General features: G+C 40.0%; 1 protein-coding gene across 2 annotated transcripts in view; it reads left to right on the top strand.

Moving 5' to 3' along the window:
- The window catches only part of mib2 (MIB E3 ubiquitin protein ligase 2), a 49,058-nt gene that overhangs the window by 5,978 nt on the left and 19,707 nt on the right, over positions 1-23,373 (top strand). The window contains exons 1-10 of one of the 2 annotated variants that reach the window (XM_028582448.1): positions 196-280; positions 6,970-7,368; positions 9,298-9,469; positions 17,962-18,068; positions 19,422-19,616; positions 19,927-20,069; positions 20,433-20,540; positions 20,701-20,805; positions 21,765-21,927; positions 22,586-22,719. In XM_028582448.1, coding sequence (XP_028438249.1) covers positions 250-280; positions 6,970-7,368; positions 9,298-9,469; positions 17,962-18,068; positions 19,422-19,616; positions 19,927-20,069; positions 20,433-20,540; positions 20,701-20,805; positions 21,765-21,927; positions 22,586-22,719 — 1,557 coding nt within the window. In that variant the 5' untranslated portion in view covers positions 196-249. Of the gene's footprint in view, positions 1-195; positions 281-6,969; positions 7,369-9,297; positions 9,470-17,961; positions 18,069-19,421; positions 19,617-19,926; positions 20,070-20,432; positions 20,541-20,700; positions 20,806-21,764; positions 21,928-22,585; positions 22,720-23,373 lie in introns of those variants that run through there. The other variant, XM_028582449.1, reaches the window with a different exon arrangement.

Here is a 23,373-nt window from a genome sequence, read left to right as displayed (position 1 = left end):
CGAGTCCTTGAGCAACATTTGTCAGACAAAAAAATCAACAAAACAGAGGAAAATAGAACTGCATGTTCCAAAACAAAGAGCAAAGTTCACAGAGAACCAAAAGACTGTGCCAGAAAGGGTTTACTCCCCCATTTGTAGGACGACTGCGTCATAGCGCTCAGGATTTCAGATGGTCTTGCTGGTTGACCTGGGATCATAGCAGTGCAGGACTCGTGGCTCACAGCACACTGGAATCATAAACCTTCCAACATGTCCAAAAGTGGTCTGAAGATCATGGGGCGTGAGTATGATAATCCAAAATAATTTGATATGATAATTTCACAGTGTCATCAAATGTACATAAAGTGTTCTTAGGGTATCATGGTTTTGCTATGGTGGAGTCTTTTTGTAAAAGGCTTCAGGGACAGAGTTTGCTGATAGGAAAAATTCTGCCAGTATCAAGTTGCCTTCTAAATCTGTTGTTGCGGCCATTATTAAGCTTTGTAAGAATGCTTTTGGACAAAAAGCTGACGAGACAACACATATTTGAAAATGTAAATTTATAATAATTTGAAGTTAGTTTCAATAGTTAATTAATATGTGATTATCATTCTTTTCCACACTCTACAGTACACAGCGCTTGTTTGAGTGAGATGTAAGAAATGGAAGGTAGGCCCAGCAGAAGGCTGAAATGGAAAATGGAGAGTCTAATTTTAGGTCTGTTGCCCACTCTGAAGAAATATTTGTAAATGTGTTATTTACTCAGTGTCCTTATTGATTTTTCGTGGAAGTCCTCTGGCCACCAGATGTTTCTGACATAAACCAGTTCCAGCAGGCTTTTACTCATTTCTGATATAAGGCTGATGAGGCTATAGCCGTAGAGCTTGTGTGTAGATTGCACTTTGCTAACCATTTAGGTCATATATATATATATATATATATATGTATGTATGTATGTATGTATGTATGTATGTATGTATGTATGTATGTATGTATGTATGTATGTATGTATGTATGTATGTATGTATGTATGTATGTATATATATATATATATATGTGTATATATATATATGTATATATATATATATATATGTATATATATATATATATATGTGTATATATATATATATATATATATATATATATATATATATATATATATATATATATATATGTATATATATGTATATATATGTATATATATGTGTGTATATGTGTATATATGTGTGTATGTGTGTATGTATGTATGAAAAAAAAAAACAGCACAGGCAAACAGCCTCTACTTATTAGACATTAGAGTGAGGATATAAGCCAGTCAGACCATGTGTCACAGGACATGGCATAACACTGCCTTACTTAAACCTGAAGCAGGGACACGTGTACCATTATTGTATTGATTCTAAAACATTTAGTTTAATCGCGTCAAACCAACCAGATAGTCACAAAGAAAAATAACACTAGCGCTGCAAAGATTAATCGATGAGTTGTCAACAGTTAAATTAATCGAGCTATTTTGAGAATCGATCAATTGGTTAGAGTCATTTTTTTGACTTTCTGTGATTCCAGCTTCTTAAATGTGAATATTATTTTAGTTTCTTTACTCCTCTGTGACCGTAAACTGAATATCTTTGAGTTGTGGACAAAGCAAGACATTTGAGGACGTCATCTTGCGCTTTGGAAAACACTGATCAACATTTTTCATTTTCTGACATTTTATAGACCAAACTAATTGATGAATCGAGAAAATAATCGACAGTAAAAACAATTTTTAGTTGCAGTCCTAAACTGCACACAGTTCTGTGATGGACTATTTCTTGCACCTGCAGGAGGAGGTCTCACTGCCCTGGTGATTGTGATCATGTTGGACCTGTGGGATCCCAGTCCCATTGCAACACTTCAATTGACAATGGTCTAGTCTACCAGCACTACACTGCATTTTACATTGTGCCCCCCTTGGTCACATTGAAATGTGCTTTACACAAAGACAGATAAAGCATCAATATGTAGGGGGTACAGTTCTACAGTTACAAATGAGCAATGTAATCTGCTGTTAATAATTCAGTTTTGAAATACATTGTATTTTATTGATTTCCACCTTATTCGTTTACAAAAATATAAAATGATATTGCAAGTACATTGTCAGTTGTATATTGATGTTCCAAACACCATGTGTAGCATGGAAATTACGTAATATTCCTTAGCAATTTTTGCGTGCTTGCAATTTTTGAGCATTTGTTTATGGTGTGTGTTTATTTGTGTTGTGGCCAAACGCCTGTCTGGTTGTTTGTGTGAAGGAGGTTGACGTTGCCCTCACAGATTGGCCACAGCAGTGTGTATGATGGAAGCCAGTCCATCTGTTATTGCAGGCAGAGAGCTGTAAGCCTGCCTGGTATAGCCCTCAGTCCATCTATAACCTGTGATTTGTCGAATCTTTACGATTTCGACCTCCAGTGCTGACGGTATCCAGGTTATGCTTAGTTAGGTGAAATTGCTATTGTGGTTAATAGGGGTCAAATAAGACTAGTGTGCATTTAGTAACAATAAGCAGTCTCCTGCCAAACTAGCTTTACACTTTTTTTTGTGGTTTACCCTTATAAAGCTGCTAGACTTTGCTGTTGCTGCAGATGACATTACACACAGTATATATGTAAAATGCATAAGTAAACACAAAAGTGTAAAAACAAAAATGAAAGTTAGAGTCCACACTGTACAGACCAGAAGTGTGTTTGTGCAAACAGCTGCTGAGTTGTGGTTTTCAAAGCTAGTCAGGCTGCTTTACTTAATACATGCATCTGCAGTCCCAAATTTTAGCAAGAAGTAATAACTTTGTTGGTATGTAGTAATTGCTCACTGCTGTTTAGGAGGCAATTTTGGGATTTACTCTTATTTTCTAGCAGAGACCATCTGTCGACACCAAACAATAACGTGCATTGGGATTTAAGAAGAAGATTTTTTTTTTTTTTTACTAAATTTCTTTGGCAAGTGCAGTTTGAACCGTGTATTCACCCTTTTTCTGGGGTGTGCATTTGTTGGTGTTATTGTAGAGGCAAAAGATAAAGCTTACAGTAAGAAATGGTCTCCCTGTAGATGTTTTTTTAGGAGCTTGTGTAGTCCTCCCCTGAATCCCCTGTGTTGCATCTTCTTTTTAATTATGATTAGATATCAGTGTGTTTGGCTTGAATTCTCTCTGGAACACACAGTGTGGGGGCAGCAGAGTTGGTGATGTGGGAGGGGGTGAGTATTTGTTTTAAATGTAGGTGGTAGGTTACGTCTTTTCGGTCTGTGTCTGCAAAAGAGTTCCTCAATCCAGAATGCTAGATGGTGGGCTTGCTTTACTGCAAATGTTGAAGTAAGGGGGAGGCCTCTAGCTCACCCAGTAAGAGCGTTCGCCCCATGGCGCGGTTTCGAATCCGACTTGCTGCCCTTTGCTGCGTGTCATCCCCCATCTTTCTCCCCCTTTCATGTCTATCCACTGTCACTACTACTAATAAAGGGAAAAGCCCCCAAAAAATAAACATAAAAAAAAAAAATTTTGAAGTAAGGCTTTTCACTGTGTTGGAATTGTTGAACAAAGTATTCTCTTTGTGGTTGAAGTGTGGTGTGTTTTTAGGTCAGTTAGAGATTCATCATGATTGTACTCTCAGTTACTGGTACTTCAACTTGCCATTTCCTACATCCATCCACACACAGAATGCTGGGAGCTGCGTAAAAGCCGTCCACTTCCCGCAAAAGCTCCTCTGTTGACAGCTGAAATATTTGATGATTGGCTGGGATATTATTTCAGTGCAGAAAAGAGGTTAAGCTGTCATTTTTTGACAGAAATTGGAGTATAAGCAGTCTGCTTTCCCTCCTTTGATCCCTTACATCCCATATGTTGTCATGCTTAAACAGACGGCTTTATTCCAAAATGACATTGTAATCTTGATAAGCGTGCAAGTGTAATCTCATCCACATTACAGACTGTCCACCCTATTATTGAAAGTTTTTTTAGACCAAACTATCAGGCTATGTATACTAAAAAAACAAAACATGTTAGGTGAAAATTACCAGATAAATGGAGGTCATTTGGCGAGCTGCTATATTCATGTGGATAGACTTTACAGTGTTTACTTATTGAAAGTTTCCTGTCTACACCAGCATAGATAATTTACTACATTATAGCTGTCCCCAGAAAAAGCTTAAGTCTCTCCTTGTCCTTGTAATTTAGATCAATGGTGGTTGTAAACAGGGAAATGATGGATTAACACCACCATCTGCTAAGGAATGTGGACTGACTCTTTTGACAAACATGGCATATGATTTTTTAGGGTAAGCTATGTTCTCTGACCTCAGACTATGTCTGATATTTACTTATTTTGTGCTAACAACAACATGGCCATTGGCAAATCACATAATACAGGTGCTGTTGTTCTATCTGTTGAATGATGTATGTACATTGTTGGGATAAAGCCTGACATCCGGCGTCCCTCCCCTTCCACTATCTATTTGCAAGGGCAACGTTGCTGTATCCAAGGCTTAGTGCCGCCTATGACAGTTGTGATTGGTTTAAAGAAATACAAACAAGCGTTTTTTTGCCTTATCCCAGAATAGATGAGCGGTGTAGCCAGACCATGGTCTGGCAGATAGGTCTGGCAATGCAAGACTAGTCTGTTGATAACTATAAAAGTATAAAATAATGATTTAATTATGGGTCATAAATGCAACCAAAACTAATTGGGGCTGGGCAATATGGCCAAAATCTTCTATCCCGATATATGTAATTTCATATCTTGATAACGATATATATCACGATATAGCATGTTTTATGGTAATCCAATTAAATAATAGTCTATATGAAATATCCGCTTGGTAAAGCCTATTTTTTGTATACTCCTGTGTGAATTAAATATTTGACAAATGAAAAGTACTGAGTATTTTCTCATTTTATTCAGAACTTTAGTGCAAAATGAACATAATGCAAGGATCAGAACGTAAAGTTTCGTCCAACTGGCTTAAATATTGCCATAACGCAGTTCAGCCGCTGGTTTAGAAAAACGGTATAGAAAAATCTGAATCAGAAAATCATTTGTTGACGATTCAGTAAAATTTACAAGGAATTATATAGGATATATATTTTTATATTTTGTTTTGGCGATATTTATCTTGATATAGCGCAGCCCTACTAATGGTAATTCCTGAGCTGTTGGCTTCTTAATATTGCTAGAAAGTGGACATTGGTGTACATGTTTGTGAAAGGTTTATCACTCACTTTTCTTCGTCTACACTACATGTGATGCCTCCAAGGTAGTTACATTCGTATGTTATAATACACAGCAGGACCTGAATGCAAGTCTTGGCAGTAAAAAGTGACAACAATTCAGGGGGACTGTGCATAATATGTCAGATCTCTTCAGCCGACTTTCTTCTTTTCTTAAACACTGTTTTAGGAAAGACGCATGTAGGCAGATAATCATGATGTAAATTCTTTTGGCTGTAATTTGGAGCTCTAGTAATATTGTTGGTAGTACATATGGACAAATGTTATGCACTGTGCTTGAGTTTTTACAAGTCTGCAGTTTTCCTTTTCTGCAACCTCCCAAACATTTTCGTTGTATGATTAGACAGAAATAGCACTGCTGTATCAAACAAGGAATGCTTTATATTTGGTTTTAAATCTTGTTAATAATTGTAATGGTGGAGGTGGAACACTGCAAAGAATATTTCTGACACGTGTGGATGTGACTGGGCGTTTGCTGATGATCACGCTCCTCAGCAAAAGTTCCTTTCTGTATTGCTGACTCCAGCTGCCACATAAATGCTGTGCCCTTCATGTATTGGTTCTTTTTTCTAGCACCCAGTAGCATTCATTCAAAACATTGGAGTCATCTGTCAAGAGTGTGAATTTGTGAGTTGTACGTAAGCCTTGTGACAAGATTTAATTTCTTCTTGAGAATACTTAATTTCTGTTCTAGGTTTTTTTGGTTAATATGTAACTATATTTGAGATTCAGGCATGTCCATAAAAATGGATATCTGATATACAATTTAAACCTTTTCATATTGTTTTGCTGTTGTTAAATGGCTACCACTTAGGATGTTTGCTTCTGTCTGAGGTCATTTGCCCTTGCAAATAGATAGTGGAAGGGGAGGGACGCCGGATGTCAGGCTTTATCCCAACAATGTACATCCATCATTTAACAGATAGAACTGCATCTGTGTTTTGTGATTGGCCAATGCCGTAACACAAAATAAGTATTTATAGAGATAGTCTGAGGTCAGAGAACATAGCTTACCCTAAAGCTTCCTCCCGAACTAACACAAATAGATTTTGTTTCCTTTAGGATGTAGGATGCTCAGCCATGTGCACAACTTACACCTTGTGATCGCTATGTTGGCGTTAGTAGTTGAGTGTTATGGCTGACATGAATGAAGCCAATGGACTGTCTTGCTTAGGATGTAAGTAGAAGTGTCTGTTTGTGTGTGTCAGGTCAGGGCTTGATTAGAGCAGCAGGGCGTCGCTGTCATGTCCAGCTGCTCTTTCCAGAAATGTGCCATGACACACAGCAAGACCTCCAGTGAATGATCCACCAGCAAAGAGAAAAACACTGCTCTGAAATTTATGAGACATATGGCATGTTGCTTTATAAGTCCCTGAGCAGCCACTGACAGACCTGTAGTCAGACAGTGCACAGGTTGTATGATTTCCTTGTTTAAAAGCAGAGGAATAAACCCAAAACTTTCTGAGGACAGAGTGAAGCTTTGACATGAACTCTAGACAAGTTGGCAAGGAGCAGCTGTTTGTTAGGTTAAGTATTGACTAGGAAAAAGAGATGCCACTATTCATGCATTCTAACTTTGTAACACACATCTATCTACTTCATTTGTACTTGCAGTGAATTTACCCTGTGTGGGATCAATCAAGTTTATCTTATCTAGCAGTGTCTGCTTGGACTTTGTTGCTGTATTTTCTTTTACCAGGTTTCACTAAACTTTTATCTTCTCTTACCCCCAGTCACCCCTGATCTGTTCCCGGAAATACCCCTGGTGCCGTCCCTTCCTGCAATATTGTCGGCACGAGCCAGCTCCGTCCCTCAGAAGCCCCGGAGGCGCAGAAGCAGCGGAAGTGACAGCGCATCCAGGCCCCGGCCATCGCGCTCAGCCCCCGGGCCAGGCCCCAGCAGAGGCAGCATGGAGGTGGGCATGCGCGTGGTGCGTGGCCTGGACTGGAAATGGGGAAACCAGGATGACGGCGAGGGCCACGTAGGAACTGTGGTGGAGATCGGGCGGCAGGGCAGCACTACCACACCAGACAAGACCGTGGTGGTGCAGTGGGACAGCGGCACACGAACCAACTACCGCACTGGCTACCAGGGTTCCTTTGACCTGCTGCTTTATGATAACGCTCAAATTGGTAAGCACTCATGACTACACACTACTAAATACTGGGCCAACTAGAGATGATTCTAGTTTGAAATGTGCAAATATGATAGCCGAGTTTCAGTATACCAAATTGATTTTGATATGTTACATTAAGTTACAATTAAATGCAAGTGGTGGAGACTTCACAGTTTTTGATACGATCAAGACATATTTGGGGCGTTATCCAATAATAATTTAAGTTTGATACTACAGGTGTGATGAGATCTCGCGATATTAAAACGGGACGATATTCTTCGTCGAGGTGAACAGATCCCGTGACCACGTTACAGGGTACCGCTGATCTCTCTCGCACAAGACATGTGTCTGCTGCCCGGCAGCAGTACAGTGTGGCTGCTGGCTCGCGTGAGCGCTCTCTCTTTTTTATTCTCTCTGTCTTTTTTAAAATAAGTTGGGAAGCCGACAGCAAAGCCTAACTTTACATTTAATTATATTAAACCCAGATCAGATGTTCTCTCCTCATCTTAAAATGGTCATAAAATCGATACTAGATTAGCTACTTCCTTCTTTACTGCTGCAATGAATGAAATTCAGAGGAGGAGAAAAGAGCATCTGTCTCCACAGAGTGATGGTTATTCAACTGCAGGAAACATAGTCAGTGCCCAAAGGTCTCAACTACTGCCAGAAAAGGTGGACGTGCTAATATTCCTGAAAAAGAACATGACCATATCTTAGGCTGAGCAGTGTATCATGCTTGAAGAAAAACATTGTCAGTCTCTGTTTGCACTTTAATTATTGAGAGTACTACTTTGATTATGGTTTGCACTTGAAAACCCCCCCCGAAGTCAATCATTTTTGTTATTTTTACGGTTAAAATTTTTTATTTGAGGAAACTAAAGTAGTTCAGTTAGAAGGTCACACACAGCTTCAATTAGAAGTTAGAAGCTCACGCTGCAGTTATTAGGTCTGTAGAGGTTATTTATACAAGAGAGAAGGTTTGTGGCGAAACCTTTGACAGTGCTCCTTTTTCATTTTGAGACTTTTGATTGAATAAAAGACTATTTTTCCAGTCATATTTTGTCATTGAAGTTTTCTTTAAAATAGTTTTACAATCTCTTCTTACTCTCGTAAACCTAATATCGTGTGTCCTCTCGTGAGCTGAGTGTCTTGTCAAAGCCCTGTTTGATGCCAAATACAGGTGTTTGTTGTTTCCCAGGAATTATTGTCAGTTAAATGTATTTTTAAAAAAAAAAAAAAGATAAGTTCAGCCTTTCTGTCTAATCAATTTGCAGCTGCATGCATGCTCTTGATCATAAAAAAACAGAAGAATCCCATACTAAAATTCACATGCCTACTTTTTGCTGCTGGGGTCATGAAATTTGGGACCTTAAAATGTGGCCATTGGCTGGATAAGAATGAGAACCCTGCCTTAACCTGATCCAAGCATCATCATCCTAGAGTTTTACAGCCCGATGATCAAATTCAGCGCAAATAATCAGCTATTAACACACACACAGCCTCCACAAAGCCCAGTTTAAGTAGCATGGTACAGGAAAGACTAGGCTATATCTCTCATCACCAGCCATCCAGCTCTATTCTGGACTTGAATGACACGTACAATAGTGCAGGACTCATTAGCATTTTGCTCCATTTAAAGCGACATTTTTCTGCCTCAGAAGCTTGCCCTTCATTTAATGGAGCGAAAGAAGAGGAAGAGAAGAGATGAGGAGCTAAGGGGGTGGGGGCTAATTTTGTCAGGATGTTTGTGCCTCAGTTCTTCCACGTCTCATGATATGAGCTACTGTGATAACTAACATTGGTAAAGACATGGCATATGCCTTGTCTGCTTCAGTGACTTGCATATGGGAGACATAGTAGTTTAATGTTTACATCTTAAACCTCAGGCATGTTAAATTTATAACCCCACTCACCTTTTCTTCAACCACTTCTCTTTCCCTTCCAGGCGTGCGTCACTCCAACATCATCTGTGACAGCTGCAAGAAGCATGGCATCATGGGAATGCGATGGAAGTGCAAGGTGTGCTTCGACTATGACCTGTGCACCCAGTGTTACATGAACAACAAACACGACCTGAGCCACGCTTTTGAGCGCTACGAGACGGCACACTCCCAGCCGTGAGTACTGCACTGCCACTTCCCCAACACAATTGATCCTCATTTCAATTCTAATTATGGTGGCTTCCGTTACAATGTCTCTGTTCGAGTAGCTTGCTCTTTTCTAATCCAGTTTGACTCATAGGAGATAAGACCTTATTAGTGTTGTTTCCTCCAATTAACTTTTGTTAGACTGGTGTCTGTCTACACAGGCCAACAGTTTACAGCAATATCATCAGGTATTCCACTTTTCTACATGTCTGCTAGATTTGCAAAGTTTCAAATATAAAACTAATATATTGCATGGTTGTGGTCAGGACCTATTGTCAGTTACCTTTCCAGATATTATCAGGGTTTATTTTCAAAAGACTGTATTTTTAAATAAATGGCTAGCCTTCAAGTCAACTTGGGCAAAGCACACTTGGACTAGCCGATTCCAAGTGTATCCAGATTAACTGGAGTGAGTTCTCCCTTCAGAATCCACTCTTCTGCATCAGTTAGCTCCAAACTGCTTCAGGCACTGTCTGAATGTCAGCTGGATAGCCTGTTCTCATTTTAACGAGGTGATATGTATGACCCAGATTTCTTCTATAGTGTAGCCTGGTCCAGGTCTAAAACCAAGTTATATTTATTTTCCTGTGCCTGCTGTCCAGTAAGTGGTGGAAATGGGGGCAAGAATTGAGAATTGTTACTCTTTTGCTTCGGTTTGAATACATCTTCTAGTTAGCTATTAGGTGCAAGAGTGGTAGTGGTTATCATTTTTTTCTTAAGAGTTTGCAAAACAATGATTTGATACAGTCAGGATAAGACAAAAGTGTATAACCATTAAAACCCCCAATATGTAGGATTTGGGAATTTCTGACTTTGACTCCAAGTGGTTGTATCAAAAACAACACAGACAGCATGACACGTTTAACATGTCATTGAAATGGTTTCATTTATACAGCAGTGCAACAAATTAATTGTTATACCCTTAGCTCCAAATCTTGACCTGGTCATGACTTGAATCCAGTATCCTTGCCACCTCTCTGCTGTTTTTGTTGAACTTCCTGCTATTATTTTCTGTGATCACATTCTCACTAGATATGAGAAATGTATTTTTGACCTGAAAAAAGATTTTGATTTGAAAGTCATTTTTGACTTAGGCTGGGTCCACATTTGATTATGGACCATTTTGACTCTGAAGGTTGGGGTGGATATTGGAGCTGCGCACCAATTACAAATTTGGGCTTTAAGTGAAACCTGGCCTGCAGCAGTCATTTAGCATTCTGACAGTAGATGGAATCTCATTTCATCTCGAACACTGGTTTCTCTTCAAGTATTGATTTGTCATTGATGCCTAAATGTTTGGCTCAGCAGTGTCCTTCATTGGGGGCCAAGCAGCGAAGCATGTCAATATCCATCATGTTGGACCTTCCGCCATATTGGATTTGTTCAAAAACACTAAAATGTTTTCACAGGTCACAAAATTGGTCCAATTTTCACAAAACTTGGCACAGATGACCATGCCTCACAAAAGTTATTCCATTGCATATTGATATTCGAAAGTGTTTGCTCATCACAGCCAATCGAAATCGATGGCAAAGCCGCCAAACAGGAAGTGAACTCCTATCTCGGCAAGTCTTTCACGTATCAACACCAATCTTAGTACATAGGTACAGGGCCAAATTAGGAAGAGGCTCAAGACATTTGGTGACCTTAGACCTATAGGGGCCGCTGTAATTAGCAAACTTACGTTTTGGCCTATAACGTTTGTGTTTGGAAGTAAAGCTTACTAGCAGTGTCTGTTAATACTGTGGGAGGTCCTAAGGCCGACACATACCAATTTGTGACGTCAACCTAATTGATCCGGCCGCCATATTGGATTTCATCAAAAACACAAAAATGTTTTCACAGGTCACAAAATGTCTCAGATTTTCACGAAACTTGGCACAGATGATCTTCAGACCAAGCCACACAAAAGTTATTCCATTGCGTATTGATATTCAAAAGCGTTTGCCTGTCAACACCAATTGAAATCAACGGCGAAGCCGCTAAACAGGAAGTGAACTCCTATCTCGGGGAGGCTTTCACGTATCAAAACCAATCTCAATACTTGTACTCCTGACCCAATTAGGAGGAGGCTCAAGAAATTTGGTGACGTTTGACCACTATGGGGGCGCTATAATCACAGGAAGTAGACTCATATCTCAGCAATGCTTTCACGTATCAAAACCAAACTTGGTACATGGACCTGGGACCCTATCCTGAGGAAGCACAATAAATTTGGTGACCTTCGACCACTAGCGGGGTGCTAGAGTTACAGGAAATTAGCTCATATCTCAGCAATGCTTTCATGTATCGAAACCAAACTTTGTACATGGACTCAAGACCCAATCCCTAGGATATGAAATAAATTTGGAGTCTTTTGTCCACTAGGTGGGTGCTATAATCACAGGAAGTGGGCTCGTATCTCACCAACGCTTCCATGTATCAAAACCGAACTTTGTACATGGACTCAAGACCCAATCCCTAGGATATGAAATAAATTTGGTCAGCTTTGACCACTATGGGGGTGCTATAATCACAGGAAGTAGGCTCATATCTAAGCAACGCTTACACGTATCGAAATCAAACTTGGTACAGGGACTAGGGACTTGATTGTGAGAACGCACAAGGACATTGGTGTAATTTGGCCTCTAGGAGCACTATAACAAAGTAAATGAGCTGATATCTAAGCTATTCTTTATCCAATTGCCATCAAAGTTGCTGTGAGTGCAGCTATTTTTATTTTTTATATTATAATTTTTTTTGGTGGAACAAACCTTTATGTGACCCTTCAAACCAGTCAGAACATTTCACTGCCTTCCATCTGTGGGCAAAAATCCACGCTTATTCTAACTGACAAGCCAATTTAGATTTTAATTTTATTTATTTAAATAGGGGGAAAATGTTTGTGAGACATGTTAATGAATATTATGATTTCTAATAATTTACAGTATAGTACACCATTGCAATGGTGTATTATACTGTACACTATTGTTTTCCAAACTACTTTTTGGGGGTTTAGGCACCTTTTTATATCAGTGCTACCATTGAAATGTGTAATGTTAAGTTTAAATTTCAATTTATCTTGAAACCGCAGTCCTTACTACAAATATTAAATAATAAAAATTGTAATGATTATTTGTCTTGTTTAGCTATTTCCAAGTTTTCAAGCTCAAAGGTTTAAAATTGAAAGAAACGTTGTTTGCTGTTTTGCTAACCTGTGATCCTTGTGTCCATTTCATAGTTAATCTAATTAATAGTTAATCTAGGCTTTCATTTGCATTGGCTGTCACCACATAGTCAGTCTTGAGCTCATCTGGTAGTGTTAGAATGGCCACATAGCGGTTGGATATTTACAGTAGGAGATCAACAGGTGTTTATTTCACCGACAATTGACACAAAAATGGAAGCCATGATCGCAACAAACAAACTGAAACAAACTAAACAATTATACAAAATACAACAAACACATTAAATACAATACTACTTCCCTACTGTTTCTCAATTTACTTGCATTATGTCACCTCATATAATCAAACATCATTAGTCTGAACAATTCATCAAAGTACAGTTAATTAAAGTACTCAAACACCCCTTCGTTACTTGAAACATGGTATCTCCTGGAACCTTTAAAATGGGGTTCGATAGCCTGGGGACTCTTTTAGCCCAAGAGGAGACACAACGGAGGTGAATTACTTGAACACAAACATTTTACTATTGCAGAAGCAGCAACTGTTAACCTGCATTCAATTAATCAGGAAAAGAGCACCATACTGCACATATAGGTAACCAAACTAGCAAACTGAGTACATGTATCTCTCTTGACAGGGCTGGCCACCAATCAACACCAGCTGCAACCTCCACGAAACAGATTAATATTATCCAATAAACATTCAAAACTGTGCCTCATTTCATTAACCCGTAACATAATGAGCTACAGTGTACTAATGCTGCAAAATACTGTATTAGTGATGAAGAAGACCTTCATTACAGGTAGTGAAGAAGAAACCAGTGAATGTCTGCGGATTGTACATGACAACAAAGATAAATAAATCAGAAGAAAGATTTTTTTTATCCGTGTTTTTCACTGCTCATCATATTAACATGAAATTGTCTATTCATAACATTCAGTCCTTGCCGTCTCTCTTCATCCTTTCATCAAAGACATCTTTCCATAATTTCAGTGAAAATGGTATTGTGATTGTCCCCCAGCAGTGGGAGAGACGGAACATGTAGGAGAACATCACATGAAAGCCACTTCTTTTCTCATCAGATAAATGAAAGTGAAGAACACTCTACAGCGTTCAACGTTTTTTAAACCAAGGACCTCTTAACTGAAGGAGAGACGGTACAGTTTTTTTAGTGCATAGAATACTGAGCTATCAAAATAATAATTTTTGCTGTGATTTTATGAATATTTTAATGTTAAACATACATGTGGCACAGTGATTCCTTAGGATTAACTGTATCTGTGGATGGCTACCTTAGTGACTACCTTACCCATAGGCCAGAAAGCCTATCATCAGTGGGGGGTTTATATTTGCTAATAATGTTAGATTCATGTTAAGACATTTTAATTTGAAAAAACTTTCAAAAATTAACAATAATTTGGAGGTCCCGCTGCAGTGAATCTGAGGACCCCCTATGCTCCCTATCTCTGGTCTACAGTATGTGGTGCTAAACATACAGGGCTTCTTTATTTCCAGACCACACTGACCCATATTTCACTGACAGCTTTTCAAAAGACTAATTTATAGTCTGGCAGTCATATGACACACTTGATATTTGCCTGGAAAGACAAATTTGGTTTGGTTTCATAATGAGTGGGGCTTGTTGTTGTTGTGCCAGCAGTGATTTATGTAAGGAGACTGCGGTTTGGGCTTAGCATAGTTAACAGGGACTCCTTTCATGTGGACCAAGCATGTGTTGGGTTTAATGTTAAGCAGGGTGGATCTATTTGTAGTTCATAGACATACTGTAGGCAGAAACTTTGTCGGTATCCTGAGGGGGCACTGAAAAGTTGTCAACACTATAAATGGCTGCAGTTCACTGACACTCAACCTGCACCATCACTAACATGGTGTGAGACCTGAGCCGGATGTACAATAACGTTACATAAGTGTTCCTTTGTAATTACAACAGATTTAACTGGATTAGCGTGCAGACATTCTCAGCTGTGTGCGGATTAGCTTGTTAACATTTTCAATTACCTAGATGACATGTATTAGATAGCAGGTGTTGAATATGGCGCGAATCAAGGTGCAATTATATGTGCTGCTCACAAAGCATTACAATTATTGTATTATTTGACACTGTTGTGTGTTCTCTCAAAACACATTAGGGCATTACTGTAAATCTTTAGGATATGAGGTTATTATAGATTATATTTTATATTGTTGCAATGTCATTTTTCTGATTCAAATACTGTGAGGCTATACTGTACTGTAGATAACTGTTTAGTAGGGCTGGGTTTAAAAAACAAACAAACGATTTTCCGATTTAAATTTATTTTCATTTGAATGATCCAAAATACATTTATAAAATCCAAGAATCGATCTTTGTCTGTATCTTATGAAACTAGAAGGCCTAAGGAATCCATTCGTACCAACTATGTTAGTTTTTCAGGAAAGGGGTTAAATAACCCTCCAAAGTTAGGCTACATTTTGGTAAGGGAAAAACTGGCATTGCCCTTTTTAAAGGGGTGCCTCGGTCACCTCAAGATAACTGCACTTTATTGTGTGTTCATGTTAAATAAAAAGTGCATTAATGTAAACATTGATAATTTTAAGAATGCAGCAGGTTAGAGGGAACCTTGTACAATAGTAGAATCTCTTTCCTAATTGAAATTGAATCAGAAATAAAATTCAATCGGGAAAAAATGTATTTAGGACCTTGCTAATCGGAATCAAATCAATTTGGAAAATCACTGACAATATCTAGCCCTACTGTTCAGTGTTCTGAATGACTGCATTTTGTTAATACAAATAAGTTTATGCTACATTGAGACGTGTCCATGCTGAAAGTACTGAGGTCAGCATATGTTTACGAGGAGATTGGTTGGTCAGCTTGTTAATTGGCTCTTCAACACACACACGTGCAGTTCCGGGGAACACATCGGGTCAACTCAATGCCTAATCCTTCACTCGCACATCAAGCTCCACTGCTCCACCTCAGTTCAGGTGGAGCAGTAGTACACAACAGTAGTACTCACGTTTAATGCACATCCAACTCAACCCGACTACTGGCCTGCAGTGTTTTCTAGTGCTTTCTTGGTCTTCTAGTCAGAATTGCCTGGAATTTCACCTGAATTTGGTTGTAGTGGGCTAACTGCTAACTTCTCGTCTGTGTCATGTATGTATGTAGAGGGTTTCGGTGCTTTAGTAGGTGAAGTGTGGACTAAGCAGAGTTGTTAAACATAAGACAATGAATGCTTTGAAAGATGTGTCTGATTAAACTTATTCTGCTCTTGCCTGGATTTTTTATTTTTCGTTAAGGTACCATAAACACATTACAGTAAGTACAGTAAATGCAAACAGGGTTGACCCCAACTGGTGTCATTACACTAACTTGTAGCCTTACTGTATTTCAGTCACCACTTTTTATGTAAATTCCTGTGTTTTGGTGCTTTTGATTTCTACGTACAAATGCTAATTCTGTTTATTCCACTGCCTTTTTCAAACAGTAAAAATAACCCTTGGCTGACTGTTGACTTCAGCCGTCCGTCGTGTCAGTAGGTGTAGGTTATCTTGTCCTGATCCTGTCTGGGTGCAGGGGTGACATTTGGCCGAGCAGGATTAGAAATCTTGATCCCTTGACAGAGCTGTTGTCTCTCTCAGAGTAGCTACATTGACAAACATGTCAAACACTGAGGTTGTTTCTAGGGACATCTGTCAGTTCACATCCTCTTTACTGCTGTAAATAATAGTAAAAATATTAGTCTTTTCTCTTACTAACCAGCTCTTCCGTCATAAACAGTACTACTCTTGGTGTATTTTCTGTCAGTCCTAAATCAGCTCTGTGCCATCAGGAAATTGGCACAGCATGCTACATTCTCTCCGTGACCCTTAATACTACAAGTTCAAGAAGTCTGTTACTATATCTGCTAGTTGGGCTCACCACAATTGTACCATTTATATCCTGAATTCCTCAAATAAAAAAGGGAATAAAAGCAACACAACCAATTTAATACATTGAAGCAATGCAGAAAAATGTGTTTATACAGACCCTATGTACTCTATGTACAGCATTTGTTTTCCTGCTTCTCCATTTATATAGTACATATATTTAGACATTTACATATGCAAGCACGTGCATGCTCTACACTTTGCCCTAAGGTGGCCTACTCTGCTGTCCAGGGATTAGGCTCAAAGCTCTGTTTACAGATACACAACGTTCTCAGAAAGAGACCTGTCCAAGCCCAGTCCCACACTGAGATAGTTGGCTCTCAGAGCCAAATGTACTGATCTTTCCCATTAACCTGGAAAATCTGGCCAGTGACGAGGGATGAAGTTAGCTAAGGCTAACTTTAAGGAAAACCCCAGAGATAGAGAAACGTGTGGGAGCAGTAAAGCCTCTATGTGGCTCCCTGAGGACGACAGCTCTCACAAGGCTCTTTTTCTTTTGATCACATTGGATTCTATATGACTTTGAGTCTATCCAAAAAGCTGTTCGGTTTAAATGGAAGCTGGGGTTTGATCTCGTCAAGAAAGTATGGGAATAGGCAGCTCCTTTGCAACAAGATCTGATCAAATCTTCACCATAAGGTATGTCAGATTATGAGGATGTGACTGTCTCACCTGAGTGTCTGAATCTGTAATTGCAGTTGAGGCTGTTGGTCAGTGTGCTATATAGTAGAGTGTTAATGACGGCAGATAGGCATAGGTTTTCTCAATGTGTGTTTCTGATCTTAGCTGTTCACAGTCCTGAAATCCTGTCACTTGTCTTAAGTAGAATATAACCTGCTTATTTCTTGACCATTTGTGGAAGAACTACCACAACTACCCCTTAGGTCAGTAAACTAATAAGAAGAAGCCTTTTAGGGCAGAGGACGCACATATCATGAGCGCGGGATAACATGAAACCGGTAGCACTGTGGACATTATGTATTATGGCCAGAAATGATAAATGTAAACAGAAGCAAGCTTGTGTACATGGAAACTCATCAAGGTACCTTTTAGTCGGTTGTCAGGAGATCACAGCAACTTGATTTGTCTTAAACTCAATGTGCAGTAGCCATTTTCTTTTTCTTTGTGAATAATGAAGTACTGTGAATGTATTTGCTCAGAAATATAGTGATACTGCATATTTTCTATATATGTGTCTGCCTAGGTTTGCCACAGATCCAAAGCTGTTACATGTTTTGTTGTGGTTTTAATATGCATACTTGAACCAAGTTTTGTATTAAGGGATTCATATCAAGTCTTTAAATTGTCTTAGATGGTCCATAGAGCAGTTTGTTCAGCTGTGTCTCCATGCTCTTATCATAGAGTGAGCTTGGCACCAAGGCAGAACCTCCCGCGGATCATCCTCAAAGGAATCTTCCAGGGGGTTAAAGTGGTTCGTGGACCTGACTGGGACTGGGGCAACCAAGACGGTGAGTGGTGTGTGGGGGGGACTGTTCTTAACCACTAACTTGGTGCTGCCGACTCAGCAGGCCCCCTACCTTCTTGAGCGTGGCGCTGTACCTCTTCAAAGTGTTTCACCATCCACAACCCATAATAACATTCTAACCTCACGTCTCATTAACCCTTGAAATGTCGTGTTCGTATGTGTCTGCGTGGATTTTTATTGCCAGTGACTCATCTGAGTCTGTTCCACAGATGTCTGCGAGTGTCTATACAGAGCCCTTCCATAACATTTATCTTCTTTGTTTTTCTTTGTCCACCTCTATGTAGTGGCATAAACTGAGAAAACCCTTTCACTTAAAATATAGTCTATGTTGCAAGAGAATGTATATTGTCTTTTTGTGGCTTCCATGAATGTCTGCAGTTTTTCATTATGTGTCAAACTTCAAATCTACACTGTTGCTATGCTCTCTTTCAGATACAGACAGCCTGCACTGGCTGATGTTTGGAATAGTTTAAATAATTGAAAGCAATCTTCCACATTAGTGGGCTTAATTAAAGCCCGTAAATGTTCCCTTTAGGGAAAAAGGGAATGCTAATATGTCTTTATGTTTCCTGGTCTGGGGTCATCGTTGTCTCTGAGAATAGCAACACTCCCTTTTCTGGGCTAGAGCGAATGAGTCAAAATGTCCTTTTGGTGTCTTTGAAATCAGCGCCCTGGGGTTGGTTAAGTCACTCATCAGGCTTAAATAGTGTATGCGGTAAGCCGTACAGGCAGCTCTGAGCATGCTCAGAAGCCCCCGGCCCACCATGTAGTCTTACGGGTCATTGGTTTAGCCGGTGTGGTCAGGCACTGTGGCAGCTTAATGACTTTAATGGTTTAACAAGTGTTTTCTTACATCATTAAACCTGATGTATAGATTTGAAACCATCTTGTGAAGGGTTTTATTGTTTAATGGTGATTCTTATTTTTTTTTCCTTCCTTTTGATGTTTTTGTGTTTGAATCAAGAAGGGGTATTGTGTTTCGTCAGGTCTGTGATATATGAAGAAACCATTAACGGACCGAGCTGGTTCTAGAAAATGGAAGTGAATGGCACTCGTCAGCTTATGTCTCTACAGGAAAAATGTTTCTCACACACTTCTGTGTCTGCCATCTCCTTGTCTCATATGTTTACATTGTGATTGCCAAATTTGACCATGGATGATTACATGGTACTCGCACATTTTTCTCCTGATTAACAAACTCAAAATCAAAACACTGTTTATGTGACGACTTTTCTTTCTTTAATGAGCTGGTTTTTCTTTCACTGCCTTCCCCACACACTGATGCATTATTGTTTATTGCATATTTGTGTGTGTGCATTTGTGTGTGTGTGTGTAGGCGGGGAGGGTAAGGTTGGGAAGGTAGTGGACATTCGCGGCTGGGACACAGAGTCTGGTCGCAGTGTGGCCAGCGTCACCTGGTCTAATGGCACCACCAATGTCTACCGAATGGGCCACAAGGGCAAGGTAGACCTCAAATACGTGTCTGACGGCCAAGGGGGCTTCTATTACAAAGACCACCTACCAAAGCTCGGTAAGACAGACTGATTCCTGCTTCAAAGTATGCTTGAAGTAATTTTTTTCTCAGTAGTCACTTCTTACTGATGAAGTGGAGCTCAGCTCTCCACTTCATTCTCAACCTAGACATAATTTCTGTCTGATGTAGGAATTGGTTAATCAAAAACTTGTTGGGTGGTAATTTGCCCATGTTTTGTGGTATTGTTGCATGACATTTTTTAAACATTACAGCTATGTGAATATGAATGTCTGCAGAAACCATGTTGACTTCAAAACCAAACTTCAAAAACCTTCATAAGTCTCCAATATAACACCTGTCCTTCCAGGAGAGCATGCAGAGCTGCAGCGCCAGGAGAGTGCTGACGGCCACTCCTTCCAGCAGGGTGACAAGGTCAAATGTCTCTTGGAGGTGGATATCCTGCGACAGATGCAGGAGGGCCACGGAGGATGGAACCCCAAAATGGCTGAGGTATGAAAGTCTTCTGCCAGAATGACAAATCACACAATTCCAAACATATTAACACAATAGGCAGCTTTACATTACATTACCCTTTTTATTTATTTTTTTTAGTTGCAATGAACTCATTGTACTTTTGCGCATAGTATGTACTCTTTATGTTTTAGACAAACATGGCCTCACCGTCAAAACACATGTGCCTCTTGAGCCTGGCAAACAGACTATTTATACAAGTGGCTCAGATGGACGTTAGCGTTCAACAGAGTGAAAGGAAACAGAGCATCCAACTCTCAAATCACAGCTGCTAAAGGGAACATTTAGGTCACAGCCATGCAGAGGGAGACCCTGGGTGACACAGCCAATTTATGTTTGCAGTACATTTGCCGGATCGGGACTGTTCATAGAATCACTGACCGAGGAGATGTCAGAGTCCAGTACAGCAACAACATCCGCTGGACTTTCCATCCTGGGGCCCTCACCAAGGTAATGAGTTAGAGATAAGTTTCTGCCAGAGGACCTGACAGTAGGATCTTACATGGTTCCAAACTTTAACAGGAGTGTAGTTGGGTTATCAGTATGTTTTCAGATAATTTTAATAGCTTATTAAGTGTGTTAACAATTTGTCTATCTTTATTTCCACTAGGTGAACACTTTTGGAGTTGGCGAACTAGTAAGAGTATTGGAGGACATCGAGAGTGTGAAGAGACTACAGGCTGGCCATGGAGAGTGGACAGACAGCATGGCTCCTGTATGCTCATTTAACCTGATAGTACTAACTCTTCATGGTATTTCAGCGTTAGTTATTAAGGCTGAATTCATGCCAAACTGTAGAGGCAGAGGTGTGGAGTCAGACTTGTGTCATGAATCTTTAGACTAAGGTCATGATGACTTTAGAGTTGACTTGAAAAAATGCCTTGACCAACTGCCCCTTTGCTCGTTTGAAAGCCATGATGTCTCTCTATCATGGGTGGGCCAAATTCTCTGGGCGGGCAAAGCAGAGAAAGGGGAGGTAACCTTGCTTGTTATGACCTCATAAGGAGCAAGATTCCAGATCGGCCCATCTGAGCTTTCATTTTCTCAAAGGCAGAGCAGGATACCCAGGGCTCGGTTTACACCTATCGCCATTTCTAGCCACTGGGGGACCATAGGCAGTCTGGGGGAACGCATATTCATGTTAAAAAACCTCATAAAGTGAAATTTTCATGCCATGGGACCTTTTAAACAGAGTTTTTAAGTGTTCACTTGGGCCTTGACTCCGGACATGCATGTCTGGATGTCCTACTTGACTTGGGATATAATAACTAAGACTTGCAAAACAATGACTTTGTCTCACCTCTGTATTCTGGAAACCCTAAGCTTACTCCCTGTCTGTGTGCATGATGTAAACTGCGTCACTTGCTAAAGTAAAGCCTTTATTTGGCAGACCTACCTCTGAATTAAAAGTGACCTACTTCCTTAAAATTGGGTGTACATCAGGAAGTAATCAAGTTCAGAGCCGCTTGCTCGAATGCGGCCTGGTAATTTACCTAAAAATAAAGAATCACAGAAATTGGTCCTCTAAAAACAATGAATAGTTCCCAGTGGATTACTTTTCTGCTCTTTATTTCTTTATTTGTTCCTGTCAACCGCTTCCCTTGTTTGTTTTTTTCACCCTTCCTTTCTTACCCACCGATGCCACATCCACCTTACTTACTGTTTTGTTCCTAGGTGCTTGGCCAGGCCGGGAAGGTGTTGAAAGTATATGCGGATGGTGACCTACGGGTGGCATTTGGAGGCCAGACGTGGACGTTCAACCCAGCGTGCCTCTCGGCCCAGAGCGTGGAGGTGGACGCCAACCTAATGACAGTCGAGAACCCCAACGAATCTGGAAGTAAGGCCTCTGCCGGGACAAGGGGGCTCATCTCTAACACTCCAGCTCCAGCTTTACCTTCTGCATGCATTCATTCATCCTTCCCTGCCCTCATTCCAGCTCTGCCTCTGCCATGCATGCTTTCACATTCAGGCTGCAGCTGTGGCATTCATGGCCACTGTCACAGTCATTCCCTTTCTGTCTTTTTTCAGCAATGTGTGTGCGGGTGTCATTTCTTGAAATGTTCTTCTCTATAGCATGTCATGATCCTGCATGTTGACAGCGAGAGGCTTTGGCAGCACAGCAGACATTTGTCATCATGTCAGAAGTTCCCAGCAGTCTCTTAATCATGACTACATCTGTTCTGTGCATGTGTTCACCTAGGCGGATGGGAGCTTGAGCACAGAGTGATGTGTGTATGTGTGTGTTTGCGAATGTGTGTGGTCAGATTACACTGCATGAAGGGGCATTTTGACTCATTCCTGTGGTTTTGCATTAAGCTCAACTAACCTGTGTGTCTGCTATTTTAGCCCTCTGGAAGGCTTTGTGACACCATTTCTAATCATATTGTTCATATTGGACTGATTAAGCTAAATGAATATTTTTTGTCTCTCTTGTCTGTCCTCTTTTCACAACCTTTTCCTCCTCCCTTTTCCCCCCTCTCCATCTGCCTGTTCAGGTACTGTCATCTCAGTGTTGGAGAAGCTGCTCTCTCAGTCCACAGAGCAGGACAATCCCAGCCGGCTGGTCATTGAGGCAGCTCACGGCAGTGCCAACAAAGTGCGGGAGTTGGTACAGAAGTATCCTGACAAGGTTAGTGCAGCACTCCTTCTCTTTGCTGCAGTCCACTGCCCGTTCCAAAAGCTCTTTCCATCAGGACACCAAGACTGGGTGGGGAATTTAAGAGCCAGAGTGACTTAGTAATGCATATAAGGCAAGGGACATGCTGTACACTGGCCTTTGCCAGTCTGTCCGATGAAGCTATCAACTCTGGACTAGACCACACATTTTTACACACCACTCTAATGTTTCTCAAAACTATTGACTCTGTGCTATTATTACTTTCTTTTATTATGTTATTAATTGTCATCAACATACAATCCCCTGGAACTCAAAACATTGCCTTTTCAGCACTGCGTTGATTATCTTTGTCAAATGCTTCAGATTAAAGTCTGAAATACAGTAGCCCAGAAATTGTTAATCCTATTATGTATGTGTATATATATATATATATATATATATATATATATATACACAACGCACACGCACTTACTACTATATATATATTAGTAAGAAAAGTAATAACTCGTTGCACGATTAAATTAAATTGTAAGCACTTGTTTTGTTATACAACACATCTTCTCTGTGATGACTCCACTACTAATTAGGATTATGTATCAAGTGTATGACAAACGTGCTCAGATTATTTCCAGCCAGTCTGTGTTCAGCTCTGATAGTGTCCAGGCT

The sequence above is a fragment of the Perca flavescens genome, chromosome 7 (genome assembly GCF_004354835.1).
Source record: "Perca flavescens isolate YP-PL-M2 chromosome 7, PFLA_1.0, whole genome shotgun sequence".
Taxonomy (NCBI): Eukaryota; Metazoa; Chordata; class Actinopteri; order Perciformes; family Percidae; genus Perca; species Perca flavescens.
The sequence above is the reverse complement of the archived record's forward strand: the minus strand, read 5'-3'. Positions and strand labels throughout refer to the sequence as shown.